This window comes from Panthera pardus, unplaced genomic scaffold, assembly GCF_024362965.1.
Source record: "Panthera pardus isolate Hobbes unplaced genomic scaffold, ASM2436296v1 HiC_scaffold_13, whole genome shotgun sequence".
In the NCBI taxonomy this organism is placed as follows: domain Eukaryota; kingdom Metazoa; phylum Chordata; class Mammalia; order Carnivora; family Felidae; genus Panthera; species Panthera pardus.
The window spans coordinates 50676965-50702418 of NW_026526688.1; the positions used below are offsets into that span (position 1 = coordinate 50676965).

The 25454-nt window shown below is 38.1% G+C and overlaps 1 protein-coding gene across 1 annotated transcript in view; it reads right to left on the reverse strand.

The window, feature by feature from the left end:
- The window catches only part of KIF13B (kinesin family member 13B), a 198305-nt gene that overhangs the window by 64799 nt on the left and 108052 nt on the right, over positions 1-25454 (reverse strand). Inside the window, exons 14-24 of the mRNA XM_019440893.2 lie at positions 23022-23152; positions 19556-19642; positions 17825-18015; positions 17103-17313; positions 16048-16210; positions 12807-12953; positions 11263-11412; positions 10852-10980; positions 4878-5051; positions 2837-2994; positions 1035-1167 (exon numbers count right to left, since the gene is read on the reverse strand). Of these exons, the coding sequence (XP_019296438.2) occupies positions 1035-1167; positions 2837-2994; positions 4878-5051; positions 10852-10980; positions 11263-11412; positions 12807-12953; positions 16048-16210; positions 17103-17313; positions 17825-18015; positions 19556-19642; positions 23022-23152 (1674 nt within the window). The remainder of the gene's footprint in view (positions 1-1034; positions 1168-2836; positions 2995-4877; positions 5052-10851; positions 10981-11262; positions 11413-12806; positions 12954-16047; positions 16211-17102; positions 17314-17824; positions 18016-19555; positions 19643-23021; positions 23153-25454) is intronic.

Consider the following 25454-nt stretch of genomic DNA (forward strand, 5'->3'; position numbering starts at 1 on the left):
TATTATGGGAACTACAAATAGTAAGTAAAGGGGAGGAGAGTTGGGTGAACCTCCGATTTTGTAGCCAAGCTAGACAGAATTGAGGACCAGATACTTGGAACTGGCATCTGAAATGAGGACAATCTTGTGCTGAGTCTAAGCCCTTAAACCTGTGCAGTCTGACACTAACTATGAGTGAACTGAGGTTTCAATTCAAACCGAACTGAACTGTAGGACACCCAGTTGGTATCTACAGATAATCAGAGAATTGGGTCTAGACAGAAAAAAAACCCTTTCATTTCCCAAGTACCAAGCACTGGGCTTCATACACAGTATCTCTATACCTCACACCTGTCCTACAAAGTTGGTGTTATCATCACACTTCCACTGTATACCTAAGGAAAGGTTCTGAGAAGTGACTGAACTTGCTCACAGGTTTACAGCTAGGCTGTAGGAGACCAGAACTGAACCCTGGCATGTTAGACTGTGAAGTGCCTGTTCTTTCTGCCACATCACAATGCTTCTCCTTGTCCTTATAAATATTCTAATGCTGCTCAATGTTTCTATTATTGCCCATAATTCAATTCTAAGTTGTTCTTTAAGCTTATCTTTTTTCTTACTAAACCTATCGGGTGCTGATTTTAAAGTATTATAAATAGCAATATTTTTTTTCTTAACATTTATTTATTTTTGAGAGAGACAGAGTGTGAGTGGGGGAGGGGCAGAGACACAGAATCCAGAGCAGGCTCCACACTCTGAGTGGTCAGCACAGAATCCGATGCAGGGCTCGAACCCACGAACTGTGAGATCATGACTTCAGCCAAAGTCAGACACTTAACTGACTGAGTCACCCAGGTGCCCCACACAGCAATATTTTTTTAAATGAAAGAAAATAGACATGAAGTAGGAGACAATTTTAATACAAAAAATGGACTTGGCCAGTCTAGATTTCATTATCAATGACATTTCCGCTAATAGGAATCCAATATTAAGCTTTATGGTGCCAAAGAATTTAATGTTAACATTCAGAATGATAACATTCACAATTTTGTTACCTGCCGGAGTTGAAAGATTCCTCCTGTTGGCACATCCTTTGCAGAAATTACTTCTACAGGGCAGTATTCACCATTCTCATTCTGTTCCAAGATTTGGACCCAGAATTCCACTTTTCTGGTGACTTCACTCCATCTAGGAAATACGTGAAGTTCTTGGAAAATCATACATTTCTATTTCAGCACAGACAGCTTAGGATCCTTCACATGACAACTAGCAATGATAATGACCTCCAAACAAACTAATTCAGTAGAATGATCTGATTCAGTGAGTAATACACAAATACATACTAGCACATATAATTAAAAGCAAAATTAAACAAATTTAACATCAGAACTAGAAATATTTCTTTTAATTCATTCTAAAAGGTATGATAATGGGGTGCCTGGGTGGCTCAGTCAGTTAAGCCTCCGACTTCAGCTCAGGTCATGATCTCATGGTTCGTGAGTTCAAGCCCTGCATCGGGCTCTGTGCTGACAGCTCAGAGCTTGGAGCCTACTTCGGGTTCTGTGTCTCCCTCTCTCTCTGTCCCGCCCCCGCTTACACTCTCTCTCTCTCAAAAATAAAAAAACGTTAAAAAAAAAAAAAAAAGGTATGATGATTATAAATATATTCCAAAGTGGTTATTCAAAAATCCAAACATGGTAATCAGATGCACAGAAACAAGTACAGTGATTATCTTTTCATAGATAAAGGTAGTGCTATATATGCTTTGGTAACTTGACAAGTATCTTTGCTCAGGTTAGTAAAAGAATCAAGAAAAAAGTCTCAATGTCTAAGTTTAGGAGTTGCTAAAACTTTCTACATGCAAGAAAAGAAAATCTGGTTCTCTTCTATAGTAAAATGAAAAGCACAAATATATGCTTTCAGTCATTCCCCTTCAACTTTTTTTTTTTTAATTTTTTTTTTTAACGTTTATTTATTTTTGAGACAGAGAGAGACAGAGCATGAATGGGGGAGGGTCAGAGAGAGGGAGACACAGAATCTGAAACAGGCTCCAGGCTCTGAGCTGTCAGCACAGAGCCCGACGCGGGGCTCGAACTCACGGACCGCGAGATCATGACCTGAGCCAAAGTCAGACACCCAACTGACTGAGCCACCCAGGCGCCCCCAACTTTTCTTTTTAAAATTCTGGTCAACAAATAAACCTGCTTCCTTCCATGACTGATGGCATTTCACACTTGATCTTAGCCAAAAGACTGAGAAGAGATGACTGATAGAATTTCAAAAGAACTTTGAGCTAAAGACAAAATAAGTAAAACCTGAATTCTCAGGTATATCATGATCCATTCTCCCTCTAGTTGATTAACTAGAAGTAATTCAGAATGGGGTGCCTGGGTAGCTCAGTCTGTTAAGCATCTGACTCTTGGTTTCAGCTCAGGTCACGATCTCAACAGTTTGATGGGTTCAAGTCCTGCATTGGACTCTGCACTGGCAGCATGGAGCTTGCTTGGGATTCTCTCTTTCTCCCCACCTCTCTCTCTGCCCTTCCCCTGCTTGCACTGTCTCTGTCTCTCTCAAAATAAACTTAAAAAAAAAAAAAAAGTAATGCTAAGCAACTATTCTCTAAAAATTCATTCACTCTTTATTCTTAACTATCTATACATTTAACTTCTCTTCCTTCACTCTTTCAAGTTCACTCCTCCAAGGAAGTTTAACTGTGCTTTAAATACCCTGGAAATAATACCATCTATCCCTGGAACACTAGTAATGCTCAGGAAAGGGTTACCTTTATAAATAGCAGTATTAATCTCTAGCAACTCTTTAAAATTATAAATGGAATCAGATGGTATCTAAAATTCACCTGTCCCGAAGACTACGTGTTTTTGCTTGGATAATCCCTAAATCCCACAGGGCTGGGTTTTTCCGAGGATCATTCATCTTATGGCCATATACTTCAATTGCCAATGCCCCTTCTGAAAGATGCTCAATGAAGTCTTCAGTAACGTTAACAGAAAACTCCTAAAAGAAAATAATGACAAAAGAGGAAATACCTTCTGATAACCTTATGATTATTCATACCCACCATCACATATCTACTCCATTATGGAGAAGAGAAATGGAAAAAAAAATGTTTTAGTTCTAAAACAGAATCTTTGAACATGCATGATGAGTGCTCAGAAGGTCTAAGGTTCTTGACTTTAAATATAATTGTAACTCTGATTTAAAAAAAAAAACTTTTCGCCTTGAAAATCTGTTGTGAAAGACCAGCACTGTATTCTATTTTGTTAGCAATATTTGGGAAGCTATTTTAAAAGTATAAATAGTTATATTAAGAATTCCAACAATGAGAGGTGCATGGCTGGCTCAGCTGGTAGAGTATGTGACTCTTGATCTTGGGGTTGTGAGTTCAAACCCCACACTGGGCATGGACCCTACTTAAAAAAAAAAAAAAAGATTTCCAACAATGATCTACAATGTCTTCATATAAAAGTTATTACATGCAATAAGGTAACAGTGTTAGAACAACAATTTTTCTAGCTTTAGGACACAATTATCTCCAATAACAGGAGAGCAGGAATAAATAATGATTATCAGTGCAAAAAAAAAAAATCACCCAATTTTTAAAAATTCTCCCAACCTATCCATCTTTACAAGATATATATGACAGCATTTTGCAATAATTATTAAGTTCCAAAATAGTTTATTTTAAAAAGTCATAAAATCCACACTCTCTCTCTTGGTCTTTAACACACAAAGGTATTTCTATGTTTAAAATAGATGAAAAAGAGACCTCTGTCTTGAAAGAAATGAGATGGATCAACTGTGGTTCACTAGAAAAACAGAATCGACAGTCTGACCATCCTGACTCTTCTAATCACTCGCCACAGGTAAACTGACTTCTCTGAACTGACTGCTGCTGCTAAAACAATAAAAGCACTATTATCAAATGCAACAGTGGTAAAGATCAGATGAAGAATAATATAAACTGCTTAGCAGGGCATCAGGTGTTCACTGAAGTTCATCATTGTCTCTTTTCTATCTTCATTTTCTCAAAAACACTAGTTTCTTACAATTTTTAGATGACAATCTCTCCAGTACTCTAACTCAACACATGTATTCCATTGAGAAGAGTATATATGGCTGACCCGTGAACAACGCAACAGTTACCAAAACCCCGTGCAGTCAAAACTCCACACAGAACTTTGGACTCCCCCCCAAACTGAACTACTAATAACCTGCCATTGACCAGAAAGCCTTACCACTAACATAAAGGTTTTTAAAAATTTTTTAATGTTTATTTATTTTTGAGAGAGTGAGATAGAGTGTGAGCAGGAGAGGGGCAGAGACAGAGAGAGACACAGAATCTGAAGCAGGCTCTAGCCTCTCAGCTGTCAGCACAGAGCCCAACGCGGGGCTTGAACTCACGAGTCATGAGATCATGACCTGAGCCAAAGTTGGACACTTAACTGAATGAGACACCCAGGCACCCCTAAACAGTTGATAAACACAGATTTTGTATGTTATGTATATCCTATACTGTATTCTTACAATAAAGTAAGCTACGGAAAAGAAAATGTTATTAAGAAAACTGTAAGGAAGAAGCACCTGGGTGGCTCAGTCAGTTAAGCATCCGACTTTTGATTTCAGCTCAGGACATGATCTCATGGTTGTGAGATTAAGCCTTGAGTAGGGCTCCCTGCTGAGTATGGAGCCTGCTTAGGACTCTCTCCCTCTCCCTCTGCCCTTTCCCTGCTTGCAAGTGCTCTCTCTCTCAAAATATAAAAAATTTTTTTAAAAAGATATATATTGATACCAAATTATTCAACAAAATATTGCTCACTTTACAGTTTTGTTTTTACCTAAGTATTTAAATGCTGACGGAGTCTGGAAAACAAACTTACATTGCAGTGATCAAAGACAACCATGCATTGAGGCTCCTTGCTGACAGGAGAGGAAGAGGAGGTATCAACTTCAGGTGCAACAATTACTGGCTCCTGTTGGTCCCAGAAGTTGTATTTGCAGAACACAAAGTGGGACAGATGCTGTGGCAAGCCAGTGGCTTGAAGTATTTTAACCTGAAGGAAAAGGAAGGCTCTATTTGTTTTTAACTCAGAAAAGGTGGAACAAGTACTCTGAGTTAGAGATGGACCCCAGTCTTGACTCTGTCACCAACTATTGGTTTTTGTTGACCAAATCCCATTCACTCGGGGGCTGTATTTCTGCATCTATGAAAAGGTGACGACAACTATTATATTTAGTGAGAGGTTGACAAGAGAGTAACACGACCTTGACTTGGATGTTTTCAAGTATCTACAGAGCAATTCTAGCTTCTTATAACTACATCATCATCACCGTCAATCTCATCATCATCATCATATTATTATTAATTATAATTAACTGAGAAAAAGAAGGTTCTCAACATCAACACCACTCAATGATATGAATTTGGCTAACTATGGATGTGTCATAAGAACATAAGAGTGTTAAGAATGATTAATGAAGAAAGAAATCAGCATCCATGACAATAAGGAATATTCAGTAAAGGGCGAAAAACATTTATTTGATATTTTAAAGAATAAGAAAGAATAAGGTTCTTGAGTAGAATATTATATGCTACTAGAGGATTTTCTGGAAAATTTAAAACGCCTTGGGAATGTATACTTTGAAGATCTGAAGGGATAAATGGAGATTAAAGATGATGAATGCTGACCATCTCTGTACCAACTCTTACTGAATGCCTCCTCCACACAGATTCAGGGAAGAGATGAATCAAAGGAAATGCACCCTGGACTGTAGGAGTGCAGGGCTTTGTGATAACAACATGCAATTAGAAATATATGTCTAATCAGGGGTGCCTGAGTGGCTTGGCCGGTTAAATGTCCAACTCTTGATCTCAGCTCAGGTCTTGGTCTCAGAGTCATGAGTTCAATCCCTGTGTTGGGCTCTGCACTGTGTATAAAGCCTACTATAAAAGAAAGAAAAGAGAAGAGAAGAAAAAAGAGAAAAGAAAAGAAAAGGAAAGAAAAGAAAAGAGAAAAAAATGTATGTCTAATTAGACCCAAATGTGCCAAGAATAAATGCCCATAATGGATTTTAAAGCAGTCAAATATTCTAAATATTTCTTTTGGCAGGCAGTGCCAAGTTGATTTTTAAGTTGGAATTTTTGTGATAAGTTGTGACATTCTAAAACTCCTCCAGCTATGACAGAAATTAAATTCTAAAATTAACTGAGCAAAACTAAATTCTGATTTTATAATTGATTAGGGGCTGACTTTCATGACTGAGCATTGATTATTTATTATGTTTTTCACTTAGTCACTTCCTGCATGTTGTATGATGTACTGTGTCTCCAGTAGATAAATTTAATAAAAATAAACTTGAATATGTGGCTGAAGTTGGTATAGTTCAGCAACCACAAATGTAATCATCTTAACATTTCAGGAAGCAATAATAAGACAGAATATCATGCAAAGTAGAGGACTATTTTCTCCTATACCCGGTACATAAGGGGTAAGCAATGGTGGAGAACTCCATTATTATTCATTATTCCCTACAATGGCAACAAGATTTTGAGACATTCAGATAGCAATTCCCCTGATAGGCTACAAAAAAGACAGATTGACTAATGCATTTTATTTGTCTAAACCCAATAGAGCAATCGGTGTTTGGCAATTAATTTTTTGTTAAATTTAAAAAACCATCCCTTTTTCACTAAGTGTTTAAAATTTTTTTATTATATTCTTTAAGGTGAGACAATATGGTGTTTGAGAAGATTACAAGATTTCTGTAGAATAAATCTAAATAAAAATCTCTGTCACATGTTAGCTTCTGCTTTTGAACAGATTAAATTCTTGGTTTTCTCAGGCTGAGACTTCTCCTATGTGAAACAGGACAGCTACCTAATGATACTGGCCTGAGTACTGACCATACCAATGGAATGAAATGAAAACACATCAAAGCATTGAGTGGACAGATGTTTGATACTATTCTTTGTGATTAAATTCCATCGGAAAGCCAATTTTTTCCCCTTAGAAATCAATCTCAATTTTAAGGTTGAAATAAATTAAAAAGATTTCATATGCTGAACTATATCCTACAGGCAACTTATCAGGAATAAGACTGCCAGGAACGAAGAATACCAGGAATGAGGAATATCTTGCATCCAGAACACAGTTTTTGGGTCTTTTTGCTTTTTAAGTTTCTACATACAGAAATCAAAATCACCACAAGGTGTCAGAATGCCACAGATTTCGACTTGCCACTGTTCATTATAAAGCCCAGGAATGTTAGAAGACATGTTGTTTGGGGTTTTAAAATACACTAATTTAATTTAATGTAATTGAAAACATCAATATGTGAATATGTGCACACTTATCTTTCATCATAGAAAAATAAATCTAGACTGCTGTTATAAGCTGGTGATACCTATTACTAAGTGTCCCAGAATGATTTGTTTTTCCCACCAATATTTTATTGTCATATAGTCTGTCTTCCTCATTTTACACAAAAGACCATTATATGCTTAGAATATGGTCTCTAAAAAACACTTTCCACTGAAAGGAACTAGGTTCCTTGGAGACCTAGCTGATTCTAGTTCTGGGAGAGGAAAAGTCCAGAATGAAACTAGAATATTCATCATACCAGGAAGCAAGAGAGCTTGTAGCATAGTCTATGAGGGTTACGTTTGTGTCAAAAGGACTCAAGAGACAACTGAAGAGGAGCCCACAGGCCAAAGATGGGATAATTTGAGCTTCAATATAGGTAATAAATACAATGGATCAAAACACATCAAATATTTTTAAATCAAAGAGTTCACAATGACATTTGGGCAAAAAAAAAAAAAAAAAGCAACAAACACCTCACTGGCCACTTTTGTATGTTAGTAGGAAAACCAATTAATTATTTTGAAAATTAGTTTAAAAATTTTTTTTCAATGTTTATTTCTGAGACAGAGAGAGACAGAGCATGAGTGGGGGAGGGGCAGAGAGAGACAGAGGGAGGCACAGAATCGGAAGCAGGCTCCAGGCTCTGAGCCGTCAGCACAGAGCCTGACGCGGGGCTTGAACTCACAAACCGTGAGATCAGGACGTGTGCCAAAGTCGGCCGCTCAACCGAATGAGCCACCCAGGCGCCCTGAAAATTAGTTTTTAAAAAAAAGGAGAAAAGAATGCAACATTTACCCTGCCTTTCCTATACAAATTGTATCCCTGAAGAACAAAATAGCTGATATAATAGGAAGATTCTCTCTAGAATCTAGAGAAGAGTTCTATTTTTTTAATATAATTTATTGTCAAATTAGCTAACATACAGTGTGTACAGTGTGCTCTTGGTTTTGGGGGTAGACTCCCGTCTTCACTTATATACAACACCCAGTGCTCATCCCATCAAGTGCTCTCCTCTATGCCCATCACACATTTTCCCCTCTCCCCCAATACCCCCATCAACCCTCAGTTTGTTCCCTGTATTTAAGCGTCTCTTATGGTTTGCTTCCCTCCCAAGAATCTAGAGAAGAATTCTAGCTAACAAATGGTGATATAATTATAGTATCATTCTTTTCTAACTCCTAATGAAATATCTAGGTAATGATCATCAGTAATTGCTAACATCTCCAGAAGAAAACCAGACATAATATGACTGCGGATTGAAGAACACACCAACACCTATAAAATGCCCTTGCTACTCCCCTTCCCCATATTATCACCTTCATATCTAACTACCAGTTTAACACATTCAATAATACCAATCAGCAAAATCTAGATTATGAGATAATACAAGACCAGTAAGTCAGTTTCTACAATAAAGAAACTATAGGGTAAGAGAGAGAGAGAACAAGAGAGGAAGCAAGCCAGCACAAGGCCAGTGACACTTTAGATTCAGATCTAAATCTAAAGATTAAGATTTAAGTGACACATCACACAAGCCAATCAAGGAAACTGGGTAAATCATGATATTAAGAAAGTATTAATTTTAGATTATGGTATAATAGTTATTTTTTTAAGTACTCTTCTTTTGGAGATATATACTAAACTACTACAGATGAAATATGATGTCTGGAATAGTTTCAAAATAATCCAGGGGAAACAGACAGCACAGAGCAGCTTGGGTGTATGAGTCAGACATGATTGACCATGAGTTGATAATGTGGAGGGAGGGTAAATAGGGATCAATAATATTTTTCTCACTACTTTTTTATATGTTTGATATCTTCCATTAAAAAAAATCTGAAAATATTTTAAATTCTTTTTTTTTTAAAGCTTATGTTACCCACTATATACTACTTCTTTTTTTCAGTTCTGACTTTCTCAAATGAAACTGTATCTGTGTATGGTACCTTACTAATGGTAAACTTTTACATAGTTGCATTTACTAGTCCATCACTTTTAAAAGGAGCCATTATGGAGTCATCAAGTCTATGTCTCCACCTTTGATAATCATACAACCTCAGAGAAAATGTTCTAGAATCAAGAATAATACAGTAAGGATTAACCTTTTAGTGAATTAAGAATTTTCCCTCACATTCTGAAGCACCTGACTTAAACATCCGAGGCCTTCTTAATATATACAAAGACCCATAGAAAGGAGCACATCTTTAACAGCTGTAGTAGTTTCCCCATAGCTCGCAGCAAATGCCTCACTTACTCTTTTCAGTATTAACTCCAATTTTAGTATTTAGTATTTCAGTGTTTAGTATTCCAATTTAGTATTTCAGTATTAACTCCAATATTTACTGAGACATGGAACTGGACTAAGGATGGATTATGAAATACACGTTAAGTTTAGGCTTCCTTCATTTCACCTTTTAATGGCCTTCTTCTCACTCATACACTGGTCCTATGATCCTCGTGGATTTCTCTTCCTCAAAAACCCTTTTAACTGGGTCCTACAGAGATTCTCAACCAATGGCACACTGGATCAACACACTATTTGGAAATGTGTAAGAGTTTTTTCATTGTCCTAATGAGTGACAGAGGTGGCACTAACTACACCAATTGGGTAGGAGTTCAGGAATGTAATGACCTATTTAAGGTCTACCTAGCTATTACCCATGAAAATACGACAGTACCCTATGGAGAAAGAGGTTTATATCACATGCTCCCCCCAACTTCAAGTTCACTCTGAGTCTCACCTCCAGAAATTTTCCTCAGACTTTACTCTCTGAATTAATTACCTCTCCTCTATGTCCCAGAGCAACTCTTTCAACCTCTCTCAGAGCACTTGGGTCACACGATATTGGATTCTTGTGTGTCCCCCTCCACATAAACAGAAACTACACAGGTTGCTCCTTGACAGCAGAAATCCTGTCTTATTCATCTTTATGTTCTCAGCACAATGTATCACTCAAAAATACTCTTGAATTGTATGCATGGAAAGACCAGAAAGAGCAGGGTTTGGGATGAGCACATGCTGGAGTAGCATACACAAAGGCACATGGGTAAGGGGAACCAAAAACACATGGAAAAACACGTGAAGAGTGACTTCTATATAATAGGAGCTTAGGAGCAGAACCAAGACTGGAGTAAATCTCTAGCATCAGCACAAGTCAAGAGGTCCAATAGGAGGAAGAAATTCATGTGAAAAAAACTTTGTTTCTCTACAGAGAAGTTCACATAAACATAAATCCATATAACTTTGGAACAGAATGTCCCGGAAAAAGAGGTGACTTATCTGAAACTTCAAAGAGGAAGGTAGTAGAAGTACCTAACTGGTAAATCAGTATATATGATGAAATATGGTCTCCAGAATACCAATACTAAAGATTTCTTTAGAGACAGGTATTTCAAAATTCGAAAGAGAACACAGTATTTATTGTCTAACTACCCACAATCCTCAAAATCCACCACACTTCCATTACCTCTAAATGAAACTGGGACTTACCATGCACACAAGTCTATTCTCCTGGGTTTCCTTATCACAGGAGAGATCTGTGGTGTCATCACCTCCAGCAATCCTTTCCCCAATGTCACCACTGATTCGCATCACCTCCACATGCAGCCGACCTGCCACCTATAACAAGAGAAGAAAAATGGGATTTTGTTATTTCTCCCATTTTAGAGTCAGGTGGTTGGGTTAATGGTAAATGAGAATTTAGAAGTGTAGGTTCTAACAGTTACTTTTCCTCAAAGTACTTGGAATAATCACCACCAAGCAGATGGAAACACAGGTAATAATAATACACATAAATAACACTTATTATTGATGAAAAAGAGTCACAACAATGTACTACCACCACCGTAATGTTTCCTAAACTTTTCTCTGCAGGGTATAAGGCATAAAGAGAAAACTAACCTCTCCTTTCTGGTTGACAATTGGAACAGCATACTGTAACTTCACATCATAGAAGAGGGACTCGAGGAAGACATTCGCCACCCCAATGAGACTGTGATTTTCCTGTTCGTCATAGAATGGATCAGCACGCTTGAAGTAGGATCGTATAACCTTTAAAGAGATTTGGAACATCGCAACTTCAGAAATCACTTAAAACAAATTAATTCAGGGAGGCTGGGTGGCTCAGTCAGTTGAGCATCTGACTTTGGCTCAGGTCATGATCTCATAGCTCGTGAGTTCGAGCCCTGCGTCGGGCTCTGTGCTGACAGCTTGGAGCCTGGAGCCTGCTTCGGATTCTGTGCCTCCCTCTCTCTCTGTTCCTCCTCCGCTCATGCTCTCTCTCTCTCTCTCTCTCTCTCAAAACTAAATAAACATTCAAAAAAAATTTAAAACAAATTAATTCAACCTACTACCACCTTTTCATGGCCAGTAAGAAAGTGATCAAACTCAGCTTAAGTACAACACTGGGTCACACCCACTCCCTCTTCCTCATCCCCATCAGAATGGGGATCAGCATCCTTCACCCATGACAGAGCCATCTCAGTATATCATTACTTTATTTCTTCTCCTTTATGTGGAAATCTTGCCATGAAAATAGAAAACACATATTGGCTAGAAAAAGAAGTCGAGTGTACAAAAGTGCTCTTCAGTTGTCATTCATATCTATTCCACTTGTTCCTGCCAAACCATAAGATAATGGTGCTGCTTAACGAGAGCTGACCCCATATGCAAGAGTGGTTTGCTTTTTTGTAATTTGTTAATGTTGTTTTCTTTCTAGGCTGACATACAAGAGAAATACAGAAGAAAAGAAAAAAAATTTAAGAAAAAATATCATCTAACTATAAAGTCATTTTTTATGACAATCTGGAAAAATAACATTTATTTTTAAAAACAAGATGCTAAGGAAGTAAACAACTCTGAGGAAACAAGACCAACAGTGTTGAAAGTTGTATAAATATACATAACATGTATTTCTGTTTTAAATATGCACAAGTACATGGCCAACCTAAATGGGAAAACCTGCAACTTGAGGAGAAAGTTCCAGAGTACAGCTCTACATCACCCACTTTAGGATCAAAACACCTTCAAAATCTGCTCTTAATGGTATAAATATTAAGGTACCACTGATGTTGTACTCAAAAAAGTGATACTACAGGATACTATTTGCAAGGTTAAATGTGTGGAGAAGTGGGAAGAGAGATAATAAGGCCTGGTCTCTGTCCTAAGTAAATTCACAGTCCTGCACAGGACCAGACACACATGACAACTACAGATGTCAGAATGGAATGTAGAAGATTCTACAAGTAATCCAGAGAACATACAATGAGGAGAGGAAAGAAGATTCTTGATTAGCAAAACAATTTAGAAGGTTAAAATAAGTATTATTCTAAAAACAGGATTACTATTTTAGAAAAATGAACAATTCTTCCCTAAAATGGTTAGGCTCCTTCCTGCTTGATTCTTTCTATGACTACTGGTTAAGTCCTTTTTCTCAGATAACTTACTGGAGTATCTTCTTCACACTCCTTCCACTCCTGATAAAGGTCTCTCATATCCAGCAATCTGTTGTCCAGTTTTTCTAAAGACCAAATCTGTTTTCCTTTTCCTTTTCTTCTCACCTGGATTGCAGGCTCACTAAGAAGAGAGCCTCGCTGTAAAACAGTAAGAGTGACCATGTGAAACACAAAGATATCCATCACGGAAGTCAACCCTGACCATTCTCTACCCACCAGTCAAATGTCATCAACCCAAACTAAAGCTGCTATCATCCTCTATTCAGTTCACTGCAAAACTTCCCAGAAACCTTACAAGCTTAATATGATGCCATTATATTCAATGGCGATCAAAATTTAAATTTAAGTATATAAATTACATGTAATTTACAAAGTAAATTTACATAGTATATTATTCATATAGTAAATGGGATATAAATTTAAATCTAAAACCTAACAGACTAAATCATGTTTAATGGGATATTAAAAATGTTTTATTCAGACCATCATATGATCAGAGAGTCCCAGTGGGTAGAAAAAAGTCATAAGCATTGAATGGGAAGGGAAAGTTTGCTGGGATGGAGAGCTAAGAAATGATCTTTTACTTTCAAGTTTGAATTTAAAAATCTTTTTGAATGGGTAGTATGTTAATGTGGTACAAAACACAAAATGTTTAAAAGAGCAAACCATGAAAAGAATCCCATTTACCCATTTGGAGGCAACAAATGACACCAACGTAAAAATACACATAGCTTGAATTTAAAATTTAAAATTTAAAAGAACAGTATAGAACTAGACAGAGATGCTGGTCACACAACACTGTGAATGCACTAAAGGCCACTGAACTGTTTGCTTTAAAACGGTTAATTTTATGTTATATGAATCTCACCAGAAAAAAACCTAGAATTTAATGAAGTTTTTCCAGCTTAAAAAAGCAATGTGTTTTTAATATAGAAAAAGTTTTTAAAACCACAAAGTAGAAAATAAAAATACCCCTGTGAATCTCCCCCAGAGAGACGTATCTATCAGTTACTCATCAATTTAGAGTCACCAGATAATTTATCAACTGTTTGGATATGTCTACTCGGAACTTTAGGGGACTGTGAATACACCCATGTTACTTTAACATCCCACGTATAATCATTTTCAAAGAAACAGAATTCACATGATGAAACAAAGATTTTAGAATTCTGAAGCTCAAAAATTACCATTCTCTCATACTATAAAGACTCCCCTACCTAATACTCAGCCAACCAGGGAATCAATACAAAAAGCTCATCAGTGATCTGCAGAGAGTGGTACTACAGGCAGAGAATGCTAGAACCAGGAGGAAATGGCAACCTGCAATATGCTGAAGCATCAAGACTTGGCCCTCCTGCAATTACAATAAGAATTGGAAAAAAGAAAAAAAAAAAAAAAAAAAAAAAGAAATTTCTGCCTCTCACCAAAATCACCAGAAAGAGGCAAGTACAAGGTCAGGAGTAAGACCAGAACAAATAACGGCGTGCACAACATGGACACGACATTAAGTGAAATGAAGAGTTTTCAAGTACCAAAACCAAAAGATTTTGTTGGATAAAAGAGTTAAGGCCCAGCCTGAGTTAAGGAGACTCTCTACTTAAGAAATACTTTCTTGTCAAGCTCATCTCTCCAGGTGAAATCTGAAAATACTAATCTAGTAAATCTATGATAGCAGTGTAGATTAGTAGCCGTCTGTTAACGATGGCTGCTTCAACACCAGCAATGTGCATCATCTCTACCGGCCATCACATACCCCATGAACATACTCCCAGGTGTCTGGGAGAGAGGGATGCCCAAAATGACCTGTGTCACTTCTAGGTGTTGACCTGGCTGCCTGGAGACAGGGTTGATCTTTCCAACAAGGTCCGAGCCAGGATACACAGAAAAAGCTACAGAGAGTCATGCTTAATGGGGGAAAAATGTTTGTTTCTGTTTTTCCAACTCAAACACTACAGAATGGAAAAAGACCTTGCTCTGCTCAGTCTTCTAGAAGAATATAAGCCCTATACCTTCTGCCCAAGATTAGCTTTCCTCTACTGCTTTTTGTCTGAGTCCCACTGCACCCATGGTTTGCCCTACAGATGCCAACAAGCAAAATAAAGTTCTAAGTTCACAGAATATATACCAAAAGACAAGTCTCAGGGCACCTGGGTGGCTCAGTCGGTTAAGTGTCCAACTCTTGATTTCAGCTCAGGTCATGATCTCACGGTTTGTGAGTTAGAGCCCCATGTCGGGCTCTGTGCTGACAGCATGAGGCCTGTTTGGGATTCTCTCTCCCTCTCTCTCTCTCTCTCTGCCCCTCCCCTGTATGTGCATGTGCATGCTCTCTCTCAAATAAATAAATTTTTTTAAAAAATGCAAGTCTCCATAAAGCAATGAATGCATCACATCCACAATACCTATATTACTAAAAACATTAAGTATCATATTTGCCAAATATCTGTTCTGTGGAATCATTGACCTTGATGTTGTGATGCCACAAGAAAAAGATAGATGTGGTCCTTGCTATCAAATTAGAACACCCAAGAAGGATTCATTAAACCTCTGCTGTGTCAAATACTGTAGGGGAAACAAAGCACACAGACCCTCAAAATATTTTTCTGAATATAACATTCTATCATAAAAATTACATATGAACATGATTGAGAGCTAGAAAAGAACCTAAATAACAAAGAAAACACCTGAATGGCAAGGATAGAAAACTCTGATGGGAACTTCCCTCTATATTTTATTAAGCTTATTACATAATACCACAAAAATTTGTGACCATGAATGCACACATGAAACAACTAATAAACAGTTTTGCAGAGCAATCTGTTAGCAAGTGGAAATAACATGGTTTATGTAAAATAAACAGGTACCTTAAGGGAGGAGGGTTGTACAGTGGTAACAAAATGAAGGGGAAACACCACTTTCAGAAGATTCATCAGGAAAGACTTTTCAGAAATCATTTAAACAAACTGGAAGAAAGGGAGTTGAGGGAAATAAATTGGTAGAGTGTGGTGGGTGGAGGTGGAGAGGATATTCTTGTGGACAAAGGACATATATGCACAGAGGCAGAGAATTAAAAGCAAATAAACTCTACTGGAGAGCGGAGAGCAAGTACAAAAGGATACAGACTGCAGAAAGTATAGGTGGGGAGAAGGGCAAATCCACTGGTATTTAATAACACTGGTGAAATAGACAATGTCCCCAATGACATCTTTGCCTCTTCCATGAATGGCAACCTCACCTTCCTGTTGGCATCCAGGCTGGAGGCTGGAATCTGCAGGGTTACTTTATACTCTGTTCTTTTATCCAGTTCCTCTGCAATGTAACTAGCTTCTCTCACCAACAGATTGGCTTTAACAATTTGTTCCCTCAGCCTCATCAGGCTGTTATTCAGTGTTGCTTCTCTTTAAAAAAAAAGGGGCGGGGGGAGGGGGATAACCGTCAAGCAGCACATCAGAATATTATGTACTACATAATACACAAATGCTAATCTGCGAACCAAGCTTTACAACTGCCTTTTGCACACAGGGAATACATTACTGACACCGACCCATGCATGCGCTTGTATCCGGGCTAAGTTATACGTACAGGCACACGCTCGTGTAACAAGCTGGCCGTTGATTACGACAGTGCTCACTTGACTGTGTATACAAGTCACCTGGGGGTCTTGATAAACTGAAGATTTTGACTCATGAGTGCTGGGGTAGGACCTGATATGCTACACTTCTATCAATCACCACCTCAGAGAGATGCTGCCTATCTGCAGACCAAACTTGGAATGGCAAGAGGTTAGTTAAGTACAATCTGTAACCGTAGATGAGACATTTTAGTGCAATGCTAATTAGCCCATATAGAGATCAAACTTGCAATCTGCATCTCATTAGCACCATGCTTTACCTACCTGAACTAATCAGTCCAGATAACCACCTTTCTTTTTTTTTCTTTTTTTTTAAAAAGCATCTACCCAAGCTTCAGAACCTAAAGTATAATACAATGATAAAGTATAACTTCTAAGTACAAATATTTGTTTATTCAATCCAAAAGCCATACAGACTAAAATGTGGCAGTACCTAACAAGGGCAACTTTAAAGAAATCAATATAAATTGGTAATTCCTGTTTTTTTCAAAAATGAAAAAAATAAGATAATGCCAAATGATTCTTAAGCTATAACACTCTCTTTTTAATCTAACTTTTTTTCAAGTAATTTCTAGATCTCTTCACCCTGCATCTGACCTGGGCAGGTTACAGTAACAAGCACTGGCTGTGCATGTGTAATAAAGGCCCTATGCACCTACCTCTCTTCAGCCCACTGTCTCAGTCGCTGTTGAGCACTGGGTGAGTGGAAAGAAAACCTGTCCCCGCTACGGCAGTTTTGCTTCTCAGGAGACAGCCTTCTTCGTAGCTGCTCCAATTCATGTTCATACATAAGCCTCTGGCGCTCTAATGCAGATCGTTTCTCTTCTTCATGCTGTTGTTCTAGGCTGTTCAATATGGACTGCATTGGATCTAAACAAGGGTTTTTTAAAAAGGTAAATAATGAACGAAAGGTGACTGTACAACACAATATATTTCAAATGCTGTTCTATATATTGCTATGCTGTTTGTCACCCTAATTAGTAAAAGAAGACTCTTGAAGACAGTTTGGAATAAACTCAGTTTTCCTTACTCACAATTACTCATCATATCATCTATTCTTGTTAGATATATGCCGAACTGTTTTCCATCCAGACAAAGCAGGTCTTATTGTGTGTTCTACACATAACCTAAGAGTGGCAGTCAAGTGTCAAATCTGAGAAATTCTACCACTAAGAATAAAGTTGGCAGTGATTTGTAATCAAGGCTGAAAGAATGAAAAGTTTATATAAATAAATTAAAACCAAAGACACAAAAGAATAGAGTGCAGGGAATAACATAAAGATTTCCTTTTTTGGTTAACATTTAAAAGGTCTCAGTCACAAACATGTTTAACTCTCCACCAACTTTAAAAGATTCTAAAACTCACAACAGATCTGCTCACCATTATTACCCAGAGCCTTCATGGTAACCTCCATCTGTGCATACTCATAATTGAAGTTGATTTCACTGGACACCTCACTGGAGGAGTCTCCGTCTACATCCAGTTGCTCAGAACTGGTATCATTCTTCATGGAGCTGTCTTGTTCCTCATCTTCTCTATCTGCTTTCTTCTTCTTTTTAGGCAAATTCAGTCTTGGGAGAAAAAAAAGAGTATTATTTTTAAAATAAAGATAGGCACATATTCATTCCATTCATTAAATACTGGTATTTGTTAGATGCCAAGGGGGCACCATGTAAGTGTAAGGCAATTACTATACCCAGGAAGTTTATCCTCTACTAGTAGAAATACATACACATACATGTGAATAGTTACAACAGACAGCATGACTTGGCCACATGACTGTAACAAGCGAGGTGCTGAAGAAAAGCTGAGGAACACTGTGATAACAACAGAAAGGATGACAGAGTAGGAAGTCATCTGAGGCAAGCCTTAAACAATAAGGAGAAAGCAGGGCATTAGGGCAGTGGGAACAGCATGAGAAGAGATGTAGAAATGGAAACTCTCATAGTCTGGAGAAATTATGAATAAAACAACACAGGGGCACACAAAATGTGTATAGCAGGAATTGTGGGAGATAATGCTGGAAAAATCAATTTATCCCAAACTATGAAGGTTTTGAAAACCAAGCCAAGCAATTTCTACTTGATTTAGTTTAAGAAGGAAAAAAATGAAAAATATTTTCCACATGCTTTGTACCCCTCTACCCTTTCCTCAGTAATCAAAATATCGACTGGCCTACAAGCAAAGGATCTCCATTAGCTATAAGAAAAGTCAGCTGATATCCCAAGCAGGGTGACCAGTGACAGGAAGAGGAACACAGCAGGATTCTAATTCTGTACAATCTCTAGTCCGCCCTTCATTAGCAATACAACACCAGTTTTCTATGGGAAATAATGTGTGCAGTCCCGGGACACACACTTTCTCAGCCTCTCTTACAGGGGACAGGCAAATTCTAGCAAATGAGACAAAAGTAGAAGGTTGCTGGGGACTCTGGAAGATTTCTGCTTTTTCTGATCAAGAAGACAGGGCTAGTATCACCACCCATCTCTCTCAGTTTCTTCATATGTGCCCAGATGCTGCTTTGAAGCCTGGAGTGCTGTAGCCATCTTTAGACCACAGACCACAGGGAAATGCCAAGACAGTGAAACAGTGACAAGACTTCTACCATGACAGTTTTGAAAGGCTTAGCCAATGCTACCAACCATCCACCTTTGGATTTCTTATTCTGTCAGTGAACAAACTGTTTAAGTCATTTTAATAGTTCAGTTTGCTATTACTTGCAGCCAAAAACATTCCTAAATGAAATACAAATTTTATTTCATGAAGAAGGAAACTAAAAGTACTACTCTTCCAATAAAAAATAAACAGATAAAAAAATAAGCATGTCAGAAAAAAAATTAATGAATTCTTATACCAGATGGCAAAACAATCATCTTCCAATGGGAAATGAAAAGGGAAAAATAAGTAAGTAAACTCCTTATTGTCCCTGAGTATAGGGTTCATACGCCTCTAGGCTCAAACCATACAGTGAACAAACCATATACAGTCAATAAATATATATGTACACAAAATAATGTCTAATTTTTATGGAGCTAAGTTTACCTAATATATATTCTTCTATTTCAGAGTACAATCTTCAACAATCTCTAAGAGCCATGAATAATGTCATACCTGAAGAAGTGGTTGTTTCCCCATAATATCCTGTCCCCATGGTGTAGCTGTATAGGACTAGATACAGAAGAGCCATTTACAAATGTTCTGTGGGGAGAAGAGGTCAAATATGCAAACAATGATTATCAACGTTTTCTCCTTTACTATACCATAGAGATGTAGTTACCAGGAAAAATAAAATAATCAATTCCCCAAATTGATTCCCAGTAAATTTCATTATTTGTATTTACTTCTTTGCTGATTTACCTAAAAAGCTTATGGTACTAAGTATAATATATTATTATCCTCTACTTTTCAAAGTTTCAAATTTGTTATATAGTATATTAGGGAGTATGGAACTATTATAGCCAATAATAAAAAGCTGGTAGCATATACATTACAACTCAAATTGAGTATGTCCAATCTACATGGATAAGAGCCAATCAACCAACCAGAATCTAGAAATATCTACAGATATCAGTAATAATAAATGAGACCTATGCTAGAATCTTCTGTAACTTCCTAGAGCACAGAAAAAACATTCATATCCTATCAATATATAAAAGACTTGTCAGGTCCACTTGACTGCTTATCTTGACAATGGAGTTCAACAGATGGATGAACAGAAGGATATGAAGGGAAGAATTTGCAGAGGCAGGAAATAAACAGAAAAATTATGCATACCACTATAAGACTGATATTCCTGGAATACCAGTTTCATCAAGCCTCCTTCCTGCTGAAGGACTCATTTGCTTAGATACAGGATAAAGGTCAAGTTCTTTAACTTGATACTCAAGGCCCCATAAAAGGAAGCCTTCTTTATCTCCTTTCCCCTTTCCAGTGAATTCTCAACTCCAGCCAAAAAAACAAAAGGTTTATGTTCTGTCCACTGAACATGGCTGACTTACTCTTCTTTCAAAGCCAGGCTTATACCAGCCAGTCCTGCAAACTAGAACAGAGTTCCTGTCCCTCTCCATTCCCCCCAAGTCCTCAGCTCTCACAGCTCAGCTGGTTTCAGCTTCCTCTATAAAGTCTGCTCATCACCCCAGCCTATAGTATCTTAGTTTCTTTGCCATCCTAAGCACTACCTGGTTTTATATTGCTAATTACTTTTTATGTATATGCATACACACAAAATCTTACTCTCTGTATCTAGATTTCACTTGCCATGTGGGTTTTTAAACACTAGAAGTAATTGGTCCTCCTACAGTCTGATTATGTAAATCTCGAGGCTCAAAAAATATAACAAGAGGGAACCTACTAAAATTAGCAGATTTTAGCTTTTATGACACAAATTCCTTAAATACAATGAGGAGTTTAATTAAAGGCAAACTTATATAGAGGCTTATTTTTAAAGGCTACAGCAGTTAAGCTATAATTAGTAAATAAAAGCATGAACACAATAACAGTTTCCAAAGTGTGGTCTCTGGGGGGGGTCCCCAAGATCAAAACTATTTTTATAATAATGCTAACCTGCCCTTTTTCACTGTGTCATTTATACCAGCAAATGAGTAAAACTGCTGGTGTTTTAGCACAAACCAAGGCAGTGGCACCAAACATTTCTAGTAGTCACTGGACTACTCACTGCCATGCACTCACAATTTTTTTTTTTTTTAACGTTTATTTTTTTTTTTTGAGACAGAGAGAGACAGAGCATGAACGGGGGAGGGTCAGAGAGAGGGAGACACAGAATCTGAAACAGGCTCCAGGCTCTGAGCTGTCCACACAGAGCCCGACGCGGGGCTCGAACTCACAGGCTGAGAGATCATGACCTGAACCGAAGTCGGACGCTTAACCAACTGAGCCACCCAGGCGCCCCATTTAAAAAATGTTTCCTTTGAGAATGTCTTTGATGATGAAGTAAAAATTACTATGTTTTTTTTTTTTTTACTCTTGACTCTGAGTACCCAACTTTTTAAACATTTCAGGTGACAAAATGGGAAGTACATAAAAAGCACTGTGTCCATTCATACCAAAGAATGAAGGCTGTCCTGAGCAAAAGACATACACACAAAGTGTTATTTTGGGCATTTTCTTGCAAATAAACAAAGCAAGGAAACGAATGGCAGTATTTGTTGCCAACTGTAAACTTCAAATGAGAACTGGAGTTTGGAAGACTTGTGTCTGTGTCCTCCACCCAAAGACCATGAGGAGCACTCCTGTGGTGAACATGCACAGGGAGAAGACACAGCCCCAGGAAGCACAGGGTATCTCAGTGAGACTGTGCTGGGAAGGACTGTGGCAGGATCTGGGCTTTAGCTGGATGACTTGGGAAGGGCTCTGACAGCATGGGGTGCTGTATGTGCTGGATGCTGTATGATCGGGCATTTCAAAAAATCTTATCTATGGAGGGGAGACTCCAATGAAGATGTGACGAGTGAAGAAATAATCGCTCACCTCAACCAAGAGAAGGTGTTTGGTATTTGGTGTGTGGCAGAGTGACCTTGATTTTTGTCTGTGCTGAAACAAAATGATGATATGGCCTGCTTTGTCTTATTTATCACAGCCTCAGAGTAACATTGCCTGAGGTTGATTTTTTAATAGGAGAATGGCATGCCCTAACTGGGAGTGCCAGGTCCAGTGTCTTCTCTTTTTTTTCCCCTTTCTTATTTGCATCCTTCACCATGAGCTTGATTGCTTACCAATATTTAAAGACTTTGTGGATAAAATCAGTAATGATATTAATGATTATTCAGTATCACAGGATGAAATGGTCCAACATTTGGAAATTCAATATAAATCAGTTAACAGTTATGGATCATTATATAACACACAGCCCAAGGAAACAAACTGACAAACATTTAATTTATATATAATGGTACACCTCTTCATTCATCCATTACTTACTGAGCACTTATATACTAGTCTTTTATTACATACTAAGGACAGAGAACCAAAAATAGAAGGGCCCTTGTCCTCAGTGAGTTCATAGTCCATTGGGGGTAATAAAGGCTAAGAGACCACAAAAATACAAATACAAAGTGTTGACAGGAAGCATAAGGTGTATGGGAATATGTACTAGGGGCCCTTCACTTAGACCAAACAGGAAATTCCCCCAAAGTAGATAATGACAGAGCTTAACCTTGAATGTCAAACAGGAATTAGCTGCCCAAAGGAATGGCAGACATAGAGGAATAGGAGACAGACAGGAGGGATGTAAGGGATTTTGTATCAAAAATAGTAGAAAGCCATTCGGCTATCTGGTGAGTGACCCAGGAGAAAAGGTTCCAATCAAGATATGATGAGGGCCTTGTTTATTTATTTATTTATTTTTTTTTTATGAGGGCCTTATTTAAATAAGGCCACGAGAGTGAGTATAGAGAGGGAACATGGCTTAAGAACTACTAAAAAGTTAAATGTAAAGGCCTTGGTAACGACGTGAATATCTTCATTAAGTGAACTTAAAAAGCAAAGGCCAAGCATCCACAAGTAGTGTCCTTTCTTCCTCTTAAAGACTGTGACATTAACACTAATTAAAGTACATTACCTGGTGTTCTTCTGAGGAGTCAGCATAACCTGGCCTTCTGATGTGATGTCTATAATACAATGTTCAGGAAGAATTCCCATTCCACATAGCTGGATATCTTGGGAATTTGCTGACCCTATCAATGTATGTTCCTACAAAAGAATCAAATTCACTGATTAACATTGTATTCTTACATGTATAGAAACTGAAATCATCTCCCCTGAGCCCTCTTATATTGATCCATTACCTTAGCTAAAAGATTTTCTTAAGCAAATGGAATGGGGTAGGGGGAATTTCTGGCTTTCTCTGAAATACATTCTATAAATTGTATTTCCTTATAAGGAATAATGCAGAGTTGAGTTATACCTTTTAAACCTAAAGCTATAGTTTTATATTAATGTCTATACTATATTCATTATTTTCCATCTCAATCTTGATTCCAAATACTTTATACTACTCTCAGAGCATGAGCCATATGTCAATGATATACCAAAAATATTGGTCTGAAGACCACAGTTACTTAAGCTGCACATCATTTATCTGGTCTCAATCAAGATGAGTCAACCACAAAGATAAAAAGCTATTCAAATCTAAGCATTTTGAAAAGATTACAATTATTTTATGAATCCCATGGTCTCTCTAATCCTCACAGAAGATATGATGGATGTGTTCTTCTTACTGTAGAGTCGCAGTTATGCAATTCTTGAAGCCCCAATCACCAGCCTTGCTTTCTGGCTGGCAACTGAGAAAGTGGATGTAAAAGTTAAGTTCCCTCTTCTGCACTTCAACATCTGACTGCCCATACATAATTAAACGCTGATAAGACCTGGATGTGTCCCTAGGCCACCTCCTCCTTGCATACACCTGGATCAGGGGTCAGATACAAAATATGTAAGGCTTTGCAAGTTTTATAAAACCACTCTGCCTCATAGTGTGAAAGCAGTCAGATAACACACATATGAACAAGTGTGGCTACTTTCCAACAAAACTTTATTTATGAACACTGAAATTTGGACTTCACATAATTTTCACATGTCTGAAATATTATAGCTTTTCTATTTTTTTTCCAACTATTTCAACAATGTAAAAACCATTCTTAGCTCCCAGGCCGTATAGAAGCAGGCAGGGAGCTAGATTTGGCCAGTGGAAACAGTTGCTGACCCTTGATCACAATGACTTCATCCAGCCCCATGGGTTTTAAATGCTGTTGAGACAGGAAAACTAAAGGGACCCTATGAAAAACTGCTTGTTTTGCTCCTTTTCCTGCTTCTGTTCTTGCTAGGACCCACATCCCCCTACAAATACACAACTTATAGAACAGATAATGTGTCCTCCCGGTAAAGGCAAAGGAGTTAATGATTTCTTTGGAGTCTTCCAGCACAATAGACACCATCTAAGGAGTGACCAAGACCACTGATCCACCAAGAACTGTGGCCCTAGGGCACAAGTGGCTTATGGAGGACACATAAACACTTGTCTATGTTCCTGGATGCCTGAGAAGACACAACCCTCAATAAAAACCCCAGGCTTCAAACAAAGATGAGACTTACTTTCCTTTCAGAGTCTCCCAGTTGCTCTGTATCTGCTTTCTCTACATATCTTCAATAAACTGCTCTCATTTCCTCTTGGCTTACATTTGGTTTCCATCCTGAATGAAGTCAAGGACCTTCTTGGCTGGTTCTGGAGAACCCCACCTGGGTCCTCAGACCTCGCCTGCCTGCGACACTGTTTCTATATAAATTAAATCACTAACCAGGAACCATAAGCTTTAGTTCATTATTTTCCTGCCTCCACTACCACTATTCTAGTCTCAATAACCATTATTTGTTGCCTACTTGGATGTCTAAAGACATTTCAAGGTGTCTAAATGTCTTTAATGTTCATTTATTTATGAGAGAAAAAGACAGAATGCAAGCAGGGGAGGGGCAGAGATAGAGGGAGACACAGAATCCCAAGCAGGCTCCAGGCTCTGAGCTTTCAGCACAGAGTCCGACACAGGGCTCAAACCCACAAACCACAAGATCATGACTTGAGCCCAAGTCGGAGGCTTAACCAACTGACCCACCCTCTAAATGTCATTTTTAATGACATTTGAGTATCTAAAGACATTTCAAAGTGAAAGGGCCAAAGCAGAACTTTTGCTCCCCCAACCTCCACCCAATGAGTCTATTCTCTTCTCCATTAATAGTGGTACTGCCACCACCCAGGTAGTCAACTAAAAAGGTTAGGTGCTACTGAGCCCTATCTTCCCCTTACCAGCCTACTCCTGGATCCATGTTGATCAGAACATCCCTACAGACTGTCCCTCCAAAACATATCAAGAATTGGCTCATTTTCCCTCCACCTCTACGATCACGCTTTACACTCTACTGCTCGGGTGAATACAGGTGCCTCCTACTATCTCTCCACTCCTAATCCCTCACCCCCATCCACTCCCAGCACAACAGCTGATCG